Source organism: Equus caballus, chromosome X (assembly GCF_041296265.1).
Source record: "Equus caballus isolate H_3958 breed thoroughbred chromosome X, TB-T2T, whole genome shotgun sequence".
NCBI lineage: Eukaryota > Metazoa > Chordata > Mammalia > Perissodactyla > Equidae > Equus > Equus caballus.
Genome location: NC_091715.1, coordinates 37300848 through 37320000, shown reverse-complemented (window position 1 = coordinate 37320000; position 19153 = coordinate 37300848). Strand labels below are relative to the sequence as shown.

The 19153-nt window shown below is 35.0% G+C and overlaps 1 protein-coding gene across 21 annotated transcripts in view; it reads right to left on the bottom strand.

Moving 5' to 3' along the window:
• KDM6A (lysine demethylase 6A) overlaps positions 1–19153 on the bottom strand; it is a 206640-nt gene that overhangs the window by 45651 nt on the left and 141836 nt on the right. For 4 of the 21 annotated variants that reach the window (XR_011434733.1, XM_070257372.1, XM_070257375.1 and 1 more), the window contains 8 exons: positions 14843–14936; positions 12004–12130; positions 7179–7277; positions 6812–7031; positions 5509–5664; positions 4857–4952; positions 3807–3908; positions 2755–3150 (listed from right to left, as the gene is read on the bottom strand). Coding sequence is in view for 15 of the 21 variants with exons in the window: in XM_070257372.1 (XP_070113473.1) it covers positions 2755–3150; positions 3807–3908; positions 4857–4952; positions 5509–5664; positions 6812–7031; positions 7179–7277; positions 12004–12130; positions 14843–14936 (1290 nt within the window). In the remaining 6 variants the exon portion in view is untranslated. Of the gene's footprint in view, positions 1–2754; positions 3151–3806; positions 3909–4856; positions 4953–5508; positions 5665–6114; positions 6250–6811; positions 7032–7178; positions 7278–12003; positions 12131–14842; positions 14937–19153 lie in introns of all 21 variants that reach the window. The other 17 variants (XR_011434732.1, XM_070257374.1, XM_023634344.2 and 14 more) reach the window with 7 other exon arrangements.

Sequence of the window (19153 nt, the reverse complement as noted above, 5' to 3'; positions counted from 1 at the left end):
TCCTCACTTTAACATTCTCTCCTCTTTTTCCTGTGTTAATTTCTCCTTCTCTACTGAATTTTTCCCATTAGCTTTCATCCACCTTAAATTTCTTTATTTCTTATTTCTCCCAACTTAAATTTAAAACAAAACCCGAAATACCTCTTAATCCTACTTCCCCTTCAGCTGCATCTGTTTCTCTCCTTCTGGTTTATGTCATGGTCTACAGGAATGGCACCCCTGGCATTGTGCAGTGCATAGTCTGCATGACTAAGTATCTACACTTGTTGCTTCTAATTTCTCTACTTCTGTTTTATGTTGAAGCCAACTACAATTAGACTTTTGCCCTCACCAATCCACTGAAATTGCTCTTATCAAAATGTCAGCAAACCTTTCTGTAAAGGGTCAGACAGCAAATATTTTAGGCTTCGCAGAGCCATACAGTCTCTGTCATACATTCCTTTTTTTTTTTTTTTTTTACAACCCTTTAAAAATGCAAAACCATTCTTAGTTCCTGGGCTATAAAAAACAGACAGACAGACAAAAACCAAAAAACAGATCGTGGTTGTGGGGTAGATATGACCTGTACCCCGTGGCTTCCTGATCCCACCAATGTCACCAAATACCTTGGATGGCCAATTCCTACTCCTCACCTTGCTTACTCGACCTATGAGCATTATTTCATTTTACCCTTTGATCACACTCTCTTCCTTGAAAGACTTCCTTCACTTGGCTTCCAGGGCATCACTCACATTCTTCTGGATCTCCTGCTACCTCACAGGTCACTCCTCTTCTAGTCTTCTTTGCTAGTTTTTCAATTTCTTGACCTACTGGCACTGGAATGCTCTAAGGTTCAGTTTTGAGTTCTCTTCTTTTCTCAATCTGTTCTCAACCCTTGGTGATCTCATCCAGTCTTGTCTATCCTTCTAGAGTTGGTCAGGCTAGCTTAGACTCCTCTTTCTCACACTTCACTCTATCAGCTAATCGTGTTGTTCTACCTTCCAAATATACCCAAAAGTTGACCACTTCTACCGCTGCCACTTTAAGTCGAGCCCCCACCATCTCTTAACCTGGATTACAGCAATAATCTCCAAATTGGTCACATCATTTCTACTTTTGCCTCCTATAGCCTATCTACAGAGTACCAGAGAGGATCCAGTTAAAAACTAAGATCATGTCACTCCTCCATTCAGAACTCCATTTAACTCAGAATAAGATCCAATATCCTTACAATGCCTACAAGGCTGAACATGATTTAGCCAGCCTGATTCCAGCTGGACCATATTTATTCTCCTCACCCTTTGTTCACCCTGTTCAGCCATGCTTGCCACCTTGATTTTCCTCAAACATGCAAAACACACTCCTGCCCTAGGGCCTTTTGCTCTATGCTGCTCCCTACACATGGAACACTCTTATCACAAATATCTTCAAGGCTCACTACTTCTGTAACTCTTTCAGGTCTTCATTGAAATATCACCTTCCAGTGAATCCTTCCCTGACGTTCCTACTTATAACTGCAATTCCTTTACCACCAATCTCTAATACTCTCCAGCTCCCTTTTCGAATATATTTTTCATAGAATTAATTGTATCGTTACCTAGTATTCTATATGTAATGCTTATTTAATTGTCTGTTTACCCACACAAATTAAGACATTTTTGTGTGTTTTCTTTGATTTACCCCCAGAACCTCGAACAGGACATGGACATAGGAGGTGCTCAACATTTCTTTAAGAATGAATAAAACTACTAATCACTCTAGAAGAGATGGTCCCACCAAGTACAGTACTTCAAGAATAAACTTAAAAGTCTTAGAAAAAGAACTTATCTCAGTTTTACCAACAATATAAGGTAAACCAGCAACAAGTCAAATATTTCTTATAGTAGACTAGTAAAAGTAAAAGTTATTTGGTAATACACGTTGGCAACATTTTTTTAATGCTTACTCTTTGACCCTTCAGTTCTACTTTGAAACACTCATCCTATGGAAACAATCAAACACAGGAAAAACTATGTGCATAAATCTTCGGAAGAAAAAACTTAGAAATTAAATGTCTAAACAGTGAACTACTTAGTAAAATATAGCACATATCTTTGATAAAAATAATGTTCATGAAATCCATTACTCTGTTTGAAAACTTTAGCAGCTTCATTTTGCCTTCAAGACAAATTAGGCAAGTTCCTTTACTCACTTCAGCCTCATATTTCACCCTCCTCTCTTCATCATCTATATTCTAGGCACCCTTTACCATCCCTCTCTTCTCCCAAATTCTCTAATTTCTGGAGACTCTAACATCTTGGTTATATATGCCCTCCTAGGTACTCCGATAGCACTTTTCCAAAGTGACACTTCATAGTAATTTATGGTAACTAGTTCTTTAAGGATCTTTCTCTCCCACCAGAGGAAATACCAACCACCTAGCACAGTACCTGATCTTAAGTAGGCAATATATGCAGAAATAAACTAAGTAACATTACGTAAATGCTTATAATGCCATTTTAAATTAACAGTGGGTTTTCCGGGATTATATGATCTATTTCTTTCTCCTTTGGAAATTTCCAAGATTATCTGTGCGTGTGTGTGTAAATTTTGTAATGGAAAAGAAAATACACTCACGTACATATATATACTGAGTCACAATAATATTGTAGTACTACAAAATGCTTAAAAAAACAGTTCTTCAAACTTTCATTTCTTCTTCTCTCAAAATGCATAAAACCAAATAAAGACAACTATTATATGAGAAGCCAACAAGGCAGCTAATCCTTCTCTTACCTGAGTGGAGTTAGATAGTTGGTTTTTCCACGGCTCCTCTGCGCTGCTGGTCAGGTTTGTGCGGTTATGAGGTAGAGTGAGTGCGTTTCGCTGCAGGTAAGGCACGTTTCCATTACTTCCACTTCCTGTTGTGTGATTATTGCCTATCAAAATAGTGTCTGTACTTCCCAGCGTTCTTGATGTGCTACAGGGAACATGGCCTGCAGAAAAGGGTCCATTGGCCAAAGGCTGCCCAGGGCAGGCAGGGCGGACTCCAGGCTGAGAGACGCTGGGCACTCTGGTCAGAGCAAGCTGTGGCTGCTGGCCAGAGACTGAGTTTGTAGGCAGTGATGAGTCAGCTGTTGGCCCATTAGGAATTCCAGTAGATCGTACCTGTGCAACTCCTGTTTGTCTCATCTGCGGAAAAACAAATGAAAAATGAATGCTGCTTTGTGGCCCATAGGGGAGAGAATCAGAATATAAAGGTGTATAACCAGGTAATCTCGGATTTTACCCTACCATTTAACTTCTCTGGGTTGAAAAATACACACTTTTTAAAAATAAGAAATTGTGTTTGTTCATATTTAGATTAGCTTCCTCAGAAAAGCAGTTTCATTTTTAAGAAATATTCCTTTAGTAGTGATGAAAGAATGCAGCTGAAAATTATGGAAAAGGACTCTGGAATTTATAGGTCTTTTCCCCAATCACAAAATAGGGGATTTCAAAATTTCATTCTATTATACACCAGATTCTTTGAACTAAGCCCTAAAGAATCCTACATCAGTTTAGGATAGCTTGTTAAATATTAAATAATATAAATCCTTAGAACACATGCAAAAGAGCACGTAAATAAATAATAAAATACCAAGTCTCGTGTTCAAAATTAAATTTATGGCTGTTTTTTCCTAAAAATCTGTCCATAATTAGTATTTTAAGGAGCACAGATTATTAAATTCCACCAAATACTGGTAGAAAGTAGAAGTGGGTATGAACATGCTCTAAATTGAAGTGTCAATGAATAAAAATACTCAAAATGCTAACAAATTTTAGGGAAAAAAAAATGCTATACACACTTGGTGTTGCTGCATTAAGACAAACTGACTTTCCAGCTGTTCCAGCATCAGTTTCTGTGCTGGATTTAAATTATTTCTATTTGCACGGAGCTGTTCCAAGTGCTAGAAGAAGAAAGGAGAATACAGTCAAAGACATATCTAAGAAAAAAGCTCACTATTCTAAGCAACCTTACCCTGACATGACTGGATAATCTCAAAGCTGCGTCTAGTCAAGGATATTGATGTCTGATGAATAGCAATCAACGTCAAGATGAAGTTCTTTAAGAAGTGTGAGGAAGTTTATGTAAAAAATAAACATTTATCTCAAGAAGGTTTATTGTAATGTGATCTTTGAGATAAATGGGCACGAAGTTTTATTCATTAATACAATATTTTTCAGTATTCACACAGAAAACTCTTTAAGCTTAAAAATGCATTATGACAAGTACATTCAAAGCAGCACTGTCTGGAATAGGAAAAGTATGATGACAACCTGACGGTCCAAAGCTAGTGATGCGCTTAAATAAAGGCATGACATCTACATAAAGAAATATGGTGTGGCCATCAAAGAACAAGGAAGCTCTTTATATGCTGACATGGAAAGGTCTGTAAATTACATTGTTAACAGTATATACAGCACTCTACTGTTGTGTAAAAAGGAGAAAAATAATATATGAGAGAAAGGGGATGCATATCTGCTTGTATATGCATGACATATATCTGGGAAGATAGATAAGAAACTAATAACTGGCTGTCTGTGAGGAGGGGAACTGAGTAGGTAGGGGCAGGAGTTGAAGGAGAATTTACTCTATATACCCTATATTCAAACTTATACAGTTTGAACCATGTGAATATATTACCTGTTTTAAAAAAAATTGTTTTGAAAAATAAGTGAAAAACAAAAATGAATTTTCTCTATTGCTCTGGTAAATGTGGGTTCATGTCATTTACGTGCATATTAACTAGGTTTACTGCCATTCAATTTTAAGAATACTTAAAAAATCTTAAAGCTGATTTCCTCTACTCTTTTTTAATAGGAAAAGCAACCTATCAAAAGCATATCTTACATACCTGTAACTTCTGTGGTGTCAAACACCATGAATGAGCTTGTTGCTGTACTGGAGGATGTGACACTGCATGGCCACTACTCCAATTATCAGAAGTATTCTGAGGAAAAGTGATAAAAAAAAAAAAATTAAAGAATATTTGGTTAAATCCATAGTTAACAATAATGACTACTGGAGGCCAAATGACTATTATTTGGAACATTTACATACTAAAAAAATGTTATGACATTAAATTCTTTTAAAAATCATTTCACATGCATAATAAAATTGGGAAATCATAAGTAAAAAAATTCTTTAATAAGCCACCCGAAAAGGCCCACCCCTAAACTATGGCCCAAATGGCTAACCTAAATACCACACTATCCACTAGATCCAACATTAAATTTATTTCAATGTCAGTAGAAAGTGATGATGAAAAGTGTGTTGAGATCTTAACGGCAGGGAGATGAATAAAATGATTTGATGAATGCAAATTTATCGCTACTTTCTATATTAAATATGATGCTAAGAATTTGGGATGGAAAAACTCAAACCTTTCACTCTTTGATGTCCACAGATTTAAAATAAAGGACAAGAGATGTTCAAACTGCACAAGTTCAGGGCAGTTGGGAATTTCTTTTTTTGACTGGGATTTTCTAGTTCTCTAAAATATATACCTTTGTTGGACTAGATGTTCTTTTCCTCTTGGCAGGACTGGACAGGTCATCTACTTGGCTAGAAGGAATCATGTGTAGTGGCAAGGATTGCTGTGAAATTGGTGTTTGACTGAGGCCTAATACAGGTTCAGTATTTGGATGATGAGGTTTACATGCCTAAGAATCACAGAAGGAAGACAAAAATAGGGTTCTATATATTCTTAATTCATTCCTTCAAATTATAAAACTTTACAAGCTGCATACTTTTCAAAGCTGTGTGGACATCGCTGATTGCAATTATTGAAAATCAAAATCAAATGAATCATCAATGGAGGAATGCGTACCTTCCTTTGAAAAACTTGCTTTAAAAATTAAACAACTGCAGCATTATTTTAAGAAATCTCCTTCAAAATCATGAAAATGAGCAAAGGTTCTAAATTGGCACCCCAAAATTTTTTCCCATATCAGAGGGAGTTTTATTTTGATCTAGATTCCCTTGGCAATTAAATCAAAAGGCTTTTCATTAATAAAAGCCTCCTGTGCTTAGTAAAATACGCGTCTTGACCACTACAGATTGAAAAGAACCCTTAAAGCTGGGCACCTGCAGAACATAACCCAACTTCTCACCTGCTGTGCTGTGTTCATGGCACCCTGCCTGGAGGTAAGCTCTGCGGGGATTGGTAGGCTCCACGCCTCCTCAATACTAGGAAGTAATTTAGTTTTATTCTGTAGACTACCTTGTGGAAGGTTACACAACTGAGCCTAGGAAAAATTATGTAAAAAGCAAATTTAACACAAGCCTACTTGAGTAAGAGCAAGTCCACTAAATCTTCCTAAATGCTATAACTAATTGTTTTTAAAAGAAAATAGATTCTTAATTTGGGGTTTCAGAAAGATACGAAGTATAAAGAGGGTAACGGGAATATAAACCTTTGTGAAAATTAAAACAAAGCTGAGCTCTGATTTCAGAGTTCTCATAGCTGTCTTCTCATGAAACTCCAAGCAAGAGTGAAAGACAATGTTTGTGTTCTTTTCTCTAAAATGCTATGACAACTTAAAAATGTAGACAGTACATAGAAAAAAATTATGTAAATTAATATGCATCAACAGCGTAAATGTGCAAAAGAGTATCTTTTAAAATACTGCATATCTTACTTAAAATGAAAAGTAAAATAATATTACAAGCTATGGTATGTTTACAAAATATGGAAACAAATTATAGACATCAAAACACAACTAGACAAACTTTCCAGCCACCCTCCCCCTGCCTGAGTGTCATGGGGAAACATGTGCCTTTAGAAAAACTGCTATTTAAAAATTTTACCTGTAAATACTTAATTCGTGCTGCAAGTGCAGAGGTATTACTACAACTTTTGCTTCTGGTTGCATTTAAGTAGCATTTAATGGCATCCTGAGGCTGGTTACAGGATTCGTAGAGTGTGCCTAGGTCCATCCAGGCTGCAGCATGGCCATGGTCCAATTGCACAGCACAAATATAGGCCTGTAAAGCATCCATAGGCTGATTTTGCTGCTGATATAGCACGCTGGAAAGAAAAATTAAGAAAAAAATGAGTCAACTAAGAAGAACTGCTTAGCTTCATAAGATGATATAAACTACAAAGTATATTATATTTGATACAACCATATTTGTTTATCAATTAGAATACCATTATTTTTATACAAAGACTTACCCAATTGAACACCACGTATCTGCACTTGCTTCTGATTTATCAATAGACTGCCTGTAAGATATAAAGGCATCCTGAACTTTCCCAATACTTGAATAGCACCTGAAAGGGGAGGGGAAAAAAGAATGAAGAAAATTCCATTAACACTGATTTGCTGAAAGGACAGACTATACGCCAAAAATTAAAAAACCTAATAAGCTAACATATTTATGTGCATGTGTGTATATATGAGATAATTATATTAACCCTTCGATAAACTATATTATAGTCTATCTCACAAATGATAAAACATGCTGTATTAAGGAACATTGTTAGAATAATTAAAGGCCCTATCTCTTCAATACTATTATATTGAGAGTTTAAAACACACACACACCCACACACCCACACACAACCACTCCACTCTACTTATATACCTTGATCTCTGGTTTTCTATACAGTAAAAACACAGAGTTAAAAACCAAGAAAAACAGTCTACATTGCTAAGACTTGCTGAATTAGATTTCAATTCTCCTTTCTTAAATAATCACGAGGGAAATAATTCTTTAATTCATAAAAAATACAAACGTGACATATTATCAAGATAACTATCAAAAATGGTATAAAATAATGTAAGTGAAATATTTATAACTACTAAGGGTAGCAGGCTATGATTGAAGTTTCAAGGACCTGTCATTTTCTTAATGCAAATGTACCTGATGAATACACAGAACGGCAGCAGAAATTATAAATATAGAAATTACCTTCTTAGTGCTTGGTGCTAGGGGAAAAGAAAAAACAAAACCCAGTCCCTGTCTTCAAGGAGCTTACAATTTAGTTGAAGATTGAAGACATATTATAAATGTCATGATGCCATATCAAATGGCTAGCACAGACAATAAGTGGTCTGAGAATTTAGGGTAGAAGAGACCTTAATACATACTATAGGATTTAGGAAAGGCAAGAAAGGGAAAGGTAAGAGTAAGGGATTTAAATATGTGTAGATGCATATTGTTTAGATCAGTGATTCCCTATTACCAGCCAGAATATGACAATTTGGCCAAGCAAACAAAATGGAAAAAATGATAATATACACATACATAAATTTTCCATTAAACTAATTAATATTTGCATTGTAACTGACTGACTTTGAAAAACTATTGGCTGAGTAAATAGAAAAAAGTTTTTAAATGTCTTTACTTGCCCAAACATCCTATTTTGAGCCTTATAATTATTCTTTGAAATTTTACTGATTCATGTAATCCAAAAGTCTGGGAACCACTGATTTGGGCAAAGAAGATGACAGAATGCATTTCAAAATGTTATTTCAACAGTATGAGCAAAACCTAATGTGTATAAGATAGCACAGATACAAATACTAGAGAATCTTAAATTCAGCCCAAGAATACCCTGAAGTTTGTTCTTCTAAGAAGAAGAATAGCACGATGAAAGCACTTTATAGGAATATTAATCTGCTAATAACGTGTAGGGATAAACTGAAAAGAAAATAAATTACAAACAGTAAAAAAGAAGGCAGCTATACTCACTGGTTTGGAACAGGCCAAAATTGGGGAGTAAGTAATGGAAGTGGCAAGAAGAAAAAGACCAGAGAAACAATGAAGCAAAGGACTGAGAAAGACTTTGTGACCCATTAGATATTCATGGGCGGTGGTGGTGGTGGTGGTGAGGTTATAACTTAGTTTTTAAGCCTGATTAAATAGAGGAAAAAATGGTGATGTCACTGGCAAAAATAAAAGGAGAAGGAGCTGGTTTGGGGAAGAATATGATGAATGAAGTTTCAAATATGCTGATTTTGACATGAAGTGAGGACATTAAAATGGGTAATACAAGGTAAAGAATAGGAGATGTCGTCCTGGAGTTTAACACCTTGAACTGTAGAAATCTAGATTTGGAATTCATCTATATGGAAGAGAGATTCTAAGAACATAGGACACCTACAAGGGAGAGGTAAAAATAAGCCTAAGGAATCACTAATCTTGTGTTGGACAATATAAGAAAGGTCAGTGACTGAGACAGAGAAAGCACAGGCAAAGTGTGTCTGTAAACTGTTTTATGAGGGGAGAATTCAGAAGATGAGGTCATTAACAATGCCAAACAAGGACAGACACCACAAAGAAAGGGAATGCTTAAAAGACAGTAGAAAACATGCTGTGTTTGTTGTTGTTCAAAGCCAACTCAAAGCCAGATCTGAGATTCACAGACAAATTTGTCTAACCACTGGGAGGAATGAGCAGTAATTCCCCAAACCAATGTTTTCACATTCCATTTCTACAAAGTGAAAGTAGGAAACGAATTGTGCCTAAATACAGATGTCCCAGTCCAACCACCAACCACTTTTTCTCTAATAAAACTTCACTAGGCTTCCCCTGAGACAGCCTTGTATAATCAAAACAGCACTGGGTGCTGAAGCTAGGATCTACTCCCCGCTCTGATATTAGTTACCTACGGGACTGTAACTTTGGACAAAACATTTTACTCCTCCGAACTCGCTTTCTACATCTATAAAAGGACAGGGTTTACAGGGTGAACTAGATGACCTCCTTGGTCCCTCCCAGCCTTTACATTCTTTAAGCTCTGTGATAACACAGTCAATGATTAATGCTGGTATAAGAGCATTATCACATTACACTTTCATTATGATATACACATGCCAAATGAGGAGCAAATTCAATCTTCAACACAGACCTGAATGCAGAGGAAAGTAATAAAAAGCCTCAGAAATATTAGGGTCATCAAATTCCAAAGTTGTTTATTGACACTTGAAGTCTTCGATCAGAGCTTTAATAACTTATAAAATATAATTTATTTATAAATTTTCCCACAACAAAACAGATTAGAAGCAACACATTAGAAGGCAGTGAAAGAAGGTAAGAAAAGTAAACATAGAAAAAATCTAAAACAGTCCTCAAATTATATTAGTACAACCGTAACACTGCTCACTGAGCTGAAAATTACAGCATTACTAAAATAGCAATTTTAGATGTTTCATTATATATTAATTTTATATGCCTAGAATTAAAAACAAAACGTACCCTAAAAAGACATCCACACTATTGTATTGTATTAAACTACTCATCTTTAGCTTAGGTCAAAAGGAAAATACTTTCTGGCACATATTCCTTTTAATCTATATTAAAAGAAATTTTCATATATAAATGTTAACACTACAGGCAATGACTAGATGGCCCCTACTTTCCTGTACTAGACCTCCCTTCCAGTGACTGTATGAAGCCTCCCACTGTGCAACACAAACAGTAGTAATGGCACTAGCCACAAACACAGATGGTGTTTAGTTAGTTCATTTATTTTTATTTAACAGCCACTTTGAATAGCAAGAAGATACAAAGGTGGTAAAACATAGTTTCAGCTTCCAAAGATCTTTAGTGAAAGAGGGAGACAAAGTTTGGACTCTCCAGCTTTATTAACGAGCAACGCAAATTAGACAATTTTACAAGCCTAGGACGAGATTAGAAAATCCCTGCTAAAACTAGGTACTTTTCCAGTCAATTCTTGTTGTACATTATTAATGAATAATCAATTATGTGTTTAAAGAAGAAAACACCTTAATAATATTCCCTTTCATACAAATATACTTTGCTTAATTTAAAGAAAAAATACTAAAAATACTAAAATTTAATGTGATTATACAGCAAATTGAAAGTAAAATATTCCTATGGAAAAAAGTTTAAAATTAAAATAACAATAGGATAATTTCAAAAGAAGTCATAAAATTGAAATCTTTAGAGTGGGAAGGTACCTAATAGATAATCTAACCCAGAGTTTCTCAACATCAGCACTATGGACATTTTGGGCCAGGTAATCTTTTGTTGCACAGGGCTGTCCCACTAGATACATGCAGGCAGCATTCCCCATAATTGTGATAACCAAAATATCTCCAGACATTATGAAATGTCCCCTATGAGGCAAAACAGCCCCCAGTGAAGATCACTGACCTAATAGAATCATCTTATTTAATAGGTTAAAAGAAAATTGAAGTCTCAAAAGGTTTAACTGTACCATCCATGACTCCACAAACAGCAGCCTAGCCAAGACTTGAATTCAAGTCTCTCAGCTCCTAGTATACTGACCTTTCAACCATACCACATAAGCTAAAACCAATTAGGAAGCAAAATGAAATATGATGATGGCCCCAAAATACAATCTATCAGATACATATACATAAGGTATATTTCAGATAATCGGTAAGCACAATTCAGATATTGAAAGTACAAAGGAAAGTTTATAGACTTGCAGAGAACTATTTTCACTACATGCCACTTCTCCTTTCCAACAAATCCAGTAATAACGTATCCCACCTTCTTACTGTAAGATTTCACGTAGAACTGTGATTTGAGAACTACTATTAATCAAATATGTCCATACTAAGGTATATATCATTAATCAAAATTATAAATAGCAAGGTGCCACTGGCTACTAGTAGTCACCAGGTGGAACGAGAAATTAATTCTCTGTTCTGTTAAATAAACATATAAAGAGAATACTAAAATCAAAAGGAAAGGCATTTAAACACACAAATGAAGAATTACTATCTGATAAGACTTTTTAAAAACCAGCAATAATTCAAGTCAAATGAAAACCCAATAAGCAAAATAAGAAATGCCCTGGTAAACCATATTATGCTGTGAGAAAACCACCACATTCAGAACTTTATTCTATTTTTTTAACTTCCAGAAATCTTTGTTATAATATATTTAAAACAGAAAATACACTGATCAGGCTATAAATGCAAACTAACATTTTAGATCATAATTCAAATCTCCTAGCTGAAATACACAAAAGCAAAACTTAAGTGTCTGATAAGTCTCACCTTCCAAGGAAATACCAGGACTGGCCAGAATTAGGATCTGCTTCCAAGGACTTTTGGAGATACTGAATAGCATAGCTTTCCTTGGTGGCTTTATCTCCCAAGAGATCCACAGTGTGATGCATCCAACCTATAGTAAATGATTAAAAATATTTACTGAAACGACTTAATTGTTGTTCTATTTTTAAGAATACTAAGCAGAAAACAAGTAAAAGTACTCTCTTCCGTCAATTTATTCATTTAGTTTGGCAGACACAGTCCCAAAATTTAGAACTGCCAATTCCGGCCACGACAAAGTCTTTTTCTCACAGGAAGGTACAGTCAAAGAACTTTTATTCCAGAGACATTAAAACGATTTTAAGCACTGACTTAACACTTAGTAGATTACAAACTATAGTTTCTCTTTTCTTTTCTGATTTTTGTATTTGAAAAAATTCCAAGTTATGAAACAAAGAACATAAAGATGTTAACTCTTATTCACTGTTCCATGTAAAAATTTATGTGCATTTTAAGAATCTCCAAGACAGTCTATTAACCCAATGTTTATTTCCAAGCAACAAATATAAGGCCATATAATCAATGATAGCTCAGAGTGAAACACACACACAACCCTACCTTATTGGCATTGGCCACATATATTCACATCTTATATAAAATAAAAACTATACAGCATTTGACAATTAAAAAGAAACCCAAGGCTATAAGTATATTCGAATGGTGCAAATAAGAATGATACAAAATGGGTACTACAGATGTTTATTAAATAAATTTAGATAGTACATAATCTCACTTATATGTGGAATCTAAAATAGTTGAATACATAGAAGCTGAGAGCAGAACAGTGGTTACCAGGAGGAGTGAGGTGGGGGAAAGGGGGCAATGTTGGGCAAAGGGTACAAAGTTGCAGTTATGTAGGATGAATAAGTCTAGAGAGCTAATGTACAGCAGAATGACTACAGTCAATAACACTGTAATGTATATGGGAAATTTGCTAAGAGAATAGACTTCAGGTGCTCCCACCACACACAAAAACAAATGGTAACTATGTGAGGAGATGGATATGTTGATTAGCTTGACTGTAGTAATCATTTCACTATGTATATCAAAACATCATGTTGCACATCTTAAATATATACAATTCTTATTATAAATGAATAAACTAGATGGCTATGTAAGCAATCAAAAGATTGGATCATGGAATAGTGTATTCTAAACCTTCAAGACACACAGGAATAATTTGGTTTAATTTCTCAGGGAATCATATTTCAGTTCTGGATCAATTCAAGTGCATAAAACCAGCTCTGTTCTTTATGTATAGTCCACAGTATAGGTAACAAATAAGAACCCTCACTTTCTGACATTTATTAAAGTTGCTACACTCCAAAAGATATTTTAAGTTTGAGTTACCAGGTTTTATGGAAATATAAGTCAATCAGATGTTTATTCATCTGTTCCTCCCTTATCTCTTCTGCTATTACTAGTAAGAACAGGACCTAGAGTAACAGGCTCTAAAAGGAGCTGCTTAAGCAACAGTGACAAGCAAGTAAGAAGGATGTACAGGCATAAATTAGACTCAATTAGGGGAAGTATTTTTCCTTTCAAAACCATGAAAAGTTTACTTATACACTCCGAAATATGGTAAGCCAATGCCAAAGAGAAGAGGTGATTCAGACATAACTAAAACCAAAACTATTTCAAATCATTTCTTAAATTTGAAAGGTGTATGCATTTTTGCGATTGATACATTCTTTGCTGCAGGTAAAATGCATTAAAAAATCAAAAATAGTATGGATTAAAAAAAGTTTGTATTCAAGTATTAGCTGAATGAGTAAGCTGTATATTCTAAAAGCAACACTTTGTTCTTTTTACTTAAGAACACAGAACCTTTTGTTTACTGTACTAATAAACATGTTTTAATTTAAAGATACAAATTCACATTACTCAGTAATATGAGTAATGTAACTCAGTAAAAGCAAATATTTAAATACCTCTACAATTTTTAAAAATATGGACAACTCAAGTAAAATTCTAACCAGAGATTAAACTAAAAACAAAACTAAAAACATGAGTTTCATACGTTTGTTTTGTATAATTAATCATGATATGAATTAATATCACGAAGTGATAAAATCTAAGCTTAAATGATTTTAAAATTATATAAAGTCATATTATGAAAACATTCATATTACTACAACATGGGTTAAAAATTAAGAACAAATTAATTGCTCAGACCAAAAACAAATAAACAAAAGCTGGGGGAAAAACCCAAATACCAAATACAGACACTAGAAACATGACTCGATAACTAAGCAACAAAATTAAATGTTGGAGAACTCCAGCACTACCTCCTTGGTGATAGTGACACATTACATCCAAATGGCTACATTCCTTCATGTTCAATATTAGCATATGTACAGAAACTATAGTGTTAGATCTTGCACAATTTTTAGATAAAAGGTTTTAGTTAATATTATTGCTAGAGCTATGAAAGCAAGCTCACCAACCACTAAGTGACTTGAGGCAAATCACTTAACTTCACTGAGTGCTAAGCTCATCTGCCACAAACAAAGAATTCAATCCCTCTCGCGAATGGGTCAAGTACTGGAGAATAATTTTGAGAATTTAAAAGGACTACCTGCACTAAAGAATCACAATGAGAAGGACTGTGAGATGGACAGCGCTTGGCAGAGGGTAGAAATACGTTGGATTCAGATTAATTATATCAATTCTTGGCAAAGGAAGGAAAAGGAATACAATATATGAGCCACATATTTGCCATCCCTGATACGTAAAATACATAAAGAGAAGTACTTTCATACACTAAACGTATACTATTACATACCTAACTGTTGTAGGACAGTTGCTTTTACTTGTGCAGAAAGGTTTTCTGTCTGCAAAAGTTGTTCATAAGCTTCCTTTGCAGAATGATACTTCCTCTAAAGAGCAGAAAAAGAGAGATTTAAAGAAAAATAAAATTAATATCTTTAAAGAACTAGCTCATATATTAAGATTTACACAATACTGATACTTTGGCATATTTTTTCAATAAACTGAAAAAAAAAAGTGCTAATTCCATTACTAAATGTTCCTTTAACACTAGACAGTTGTGGTTAATAGGCCATGTTTCAGAGTATCTAACACCAGTAAAACATTCAGTATAATGAAGTATCATTAAAATATGACCTTTTAAGAAATTGCCAAATCTCAACAGTTAAAATCGTCTCAACCTATTTAATAGCATAAATGATTTCAACTTTATTTAATAACACTTATGAAGCCAGAGAAGTATTCCACCTCCAAGTGCATAATCTGCCTAGAAACACCAAGTTCCCAAACGACTTAATATGAACAATAGAGCACACTGCTGAAAACGCTTTACAAAATCTAAGTACAAAAGCAGTTAAAATCTACTTTTAATTTAAAAGATACATCTACTAGTATATAAAATATCCTGTGAAAAAATTGACAATATATATGACTTTAAAGACAGTAAATCTCCTATAGTTACAGTCTAACAATGTTTGTACTATTTAAGGTTCCATAGGCAAATCTCTAATTGAAACCATTTACCCACAGTTCTCTCCCCCAAAAGTACCAATATGACTGAAACTGGTTTGCTGGTCATAAAGCTTAAGATAACTCCTCCAAAAGAATTTTAAAAAAGAAAGGAAGAAAGAAAAGCATGGCCAACAAAAAGAAAACCTCAAAAATATTACCTTTATAACATACTTGACAGAACAAGAGATTGAAGTGGCTTTTATTCATATCACTAATAGTACACAGCTGCCTGAGTAAACAGCTCTTTCTCAAAAAAAAAAAAGGTAGGCAGAAATACAAAACTTAGCTGTGTGAGCCTCACTTACACTATGATTCAACATTCGTCAAACAGAAGTAATGCCCAATCTTTCTATCTAGAGTTGTTCTAAGGATCAAATGAGATAACTCAACACCTATGGAAACAAATAAGCAGCTATATGAATATAGTATGTCAACACAGGAAAGATTTGAAGGGAACTGTCCACTGAGATTAACAGTAGTGACTACATTAACTTTTATTCGTCAGCTAAATTAGTTTCCCCTAAACATTAATCTGGTCTGAAAAAGTCAATTAGATAGTTAATGAAGGATAAGGAGACTAAGTTATTCAACTAAATTCCTTCAATTTGTAAATATTTGTTGAACACCTAATACATAACAGAAACTGGGACTAAGTGTAGTAAAGAATACAGGCAGAAAAACAAACAAAACATATTGTACTATGTACAACAGTATGATATTTCCCAGAGGAAGAAAGGGCACGTTTTAAGTTTAGAGTACTCGCAGGCTGGGCAGAGAACGCAGAGACAAATAGAGATGACTTCACGAAGACCTTCCTAAATCATCTTGAAGACTATGGACTACATCCTAAGACAATGGAGTACCACTGAATGAGTTCAAGTAATACGATCAGATGTATATGTTAGGAAGACTACTTTGTGGAATTACCTCAACAAATGCTAAAACATACTTCCAAACGATGGCAATTAAAAAAAAGACATATTTGAAAAACTGGTTGCATCATATTGAGAAACATGAAGTTGGATTTCTACCTCATACCATATACAAAAAACTGGCAACTGCATTAAAGACCTAAATGTGAAAGGTAAAAACATAAAGCTAGGGGCCGGCGCAGTGACATAGTGCTTAAGTTTGCGCACTTCACTTCAGTAGCCCGGAGTTCACAGGTTCGGATCCCCGGGGCGGACCTAGGACTGCTAATCAAACCACGCTGTGGCAGCATCCCACACAGAGGAAGGCAGAGATGTTAGCTCGGGGCCAATCTTCCTAATACACACAAAAAAAACATAAAGCTAAGAGAAGAAAACGTAGGAGCATAATTCCTTTATGGGAAAGAATTTATTTGACATGGCCAAAACAGCACAAATCACAAGAAAGAGTAAAGATTTGACTCGAAACACATAAGCAGAAAAATAAGCAATGGACATAAAAACCAATACATAAAAGGTAAAAAACAGGGGCCGGCCCAGTGGTGCAGCAGTTAAGTGCACACATTCTGCTTCTCGGCGGCCCAGGGTTCGCTGGTTCAGATCCTGGGTGCTGCCATGGCACCGCTTGGTAAAAGCCATGCTGTGGTAGGCGTTCCACATATAAAGTAGAGGAAGATGGGCATGGATGTTAGCTCAGGGCCAGTCTTCCTCAGCAAAAAGAGGAGGATTGGCAGTAGTTAGCTCAGGGCTAATCTTCCTCAAAAGAAAGAAAAAAAGGTAAAAAATGTAAAGAAGTGTACATCTCTAAAACTCAGAAAACGCAAGTTTAAATGAGATACTACCTTCTAACCATCAGATTGGCAAACATAAGAAAGGTGGGTAATTCCAAGTGATGTGGAGATGTGAGTAAAGGAAAACACTCAAGCCCTGGTGGAAGGGATTTACTCATGAAATTAGCTATGCAAATATACTACAATCTAGCAATCTCACTCTTGGGATATATATGCCAAAGAAACCTTCCCACAGATAATATTCTAAATGGTACTGTTTGCAGCATCAGGGAGTTGGGGGACAACCTAGGTCTATGTCTCTAGGTGAGTGGCAACAAAATATGATGGATGGTTACAGTAGAACATTAAGTAACAATTATAAATACTGTATAAAAAGCAACATGAGTTTATCTCTAAAGGCATTTAGTAAAGTTTTGCCTCTGGTAATGGTGGAGTAGCATTCCACAGACAGCTTTAAATTCTGGATAAAATGTAAAACTTAACAATCAAAAAGCACTAAAGAGAAACCGAAATCAGGGTAAAACCAGAGAAGTTAACACTTAGTGGAAAGGAATGGCACTGGATGAGTAACCCCCTTTTTCCAGAATTTTCACCTGAAGGCAGGCCACAATTGGTGCCTGGCTGGCTAGAACTCAAATAGAAATCAGCAATCTTACTAGCTTGAAGAATCAGAGAACAAACTTTAAAGCTATCACAAGAGGTGGAAGCAAGGAGAGAAATCTAGGAAGCAGAGTCAAAACCCCAAACTCTGCAATTAAACTCTGCCCAAATCTCTGGTTGACCTCTGAACACAACAGATATGGGGTAGCCTAAAACAACTAAAGTGATTTCAGCTGCTGCCCACCACAGGTGTGACAAAGTTTAGAGTGTGACTTGAGCAAAGTTAACTGGCTAATAAAACAAAAATATCTTCAGAAAAACACAACAAAGTCACTTTCTACAATGTATTATTCATGCTATCCAGGATAAAATTACCAGATTTATAAAGAATTAGGAAAATTCTACTCACGTTCAAAAGAAAAGATAATTAATGAAAATCAACCATGAAATGACTCAGATGTTGAAATGGGCAAATAATTTTAAAGCTGCTATTTTAACAATGTTCACAGACGAAAAGGAAAACATAATCAAAATGAGTTAAGCGACAGGAAATCAGAGCACAGAAAGAGAAACTGAAAGAGAAACAAAGAATTCTGGAAGTGAAAAATACTAATCTGAAATTTTTAAAAATCACTGGACAGACTGAATAGCTGAGTGGAGATGAAAAAACAAAACAAGCAAAGAACAGTTAAAAAAAAAGTGTCCAGTCTGAAGCAAAAAATAGACAAAAGATTAAAAAAAAAAAGCCATCCAAAGATGTATGAGATAATAACATAGTTTACCATACATGTAACTGGAGTCCAGGAAGGAGCAGAGAGAAAGAATAGGGCAGAAAAAATATCGACAATATAATGGCTAACAACTTTCCAGAACTGATGAGACATCAAATCCCATATCCAAAGGACTAAAAACACCACAAGTAGTATAAATATAGAAGAAAAACCAATCCCTGGGCACATCATAGTCAAATTCTTAAAAACCAAATGGAAAGAGAATAACCTTGAAAACAGCCGGAGAAAAACAACAAAATAGAAAGGATACAACAAGAATGAGAGCCAATTTTCCGCAATCATATCAGTAATCAAATTGAATATAAATGGACTAGACATTCCAAACAAACAAGAGAAAAGAGATTGCCAGAACAGAGTTACAAAAGAGCCAAAAATATAGTATTGGTAAGAGATATACTTCACATATAAAGACACAAGTAGGTTGAAATAAAAGGACAGAAAAAGCACACAAACAGTAAGCACTGGAAAGCTGAAGTTACTAGAT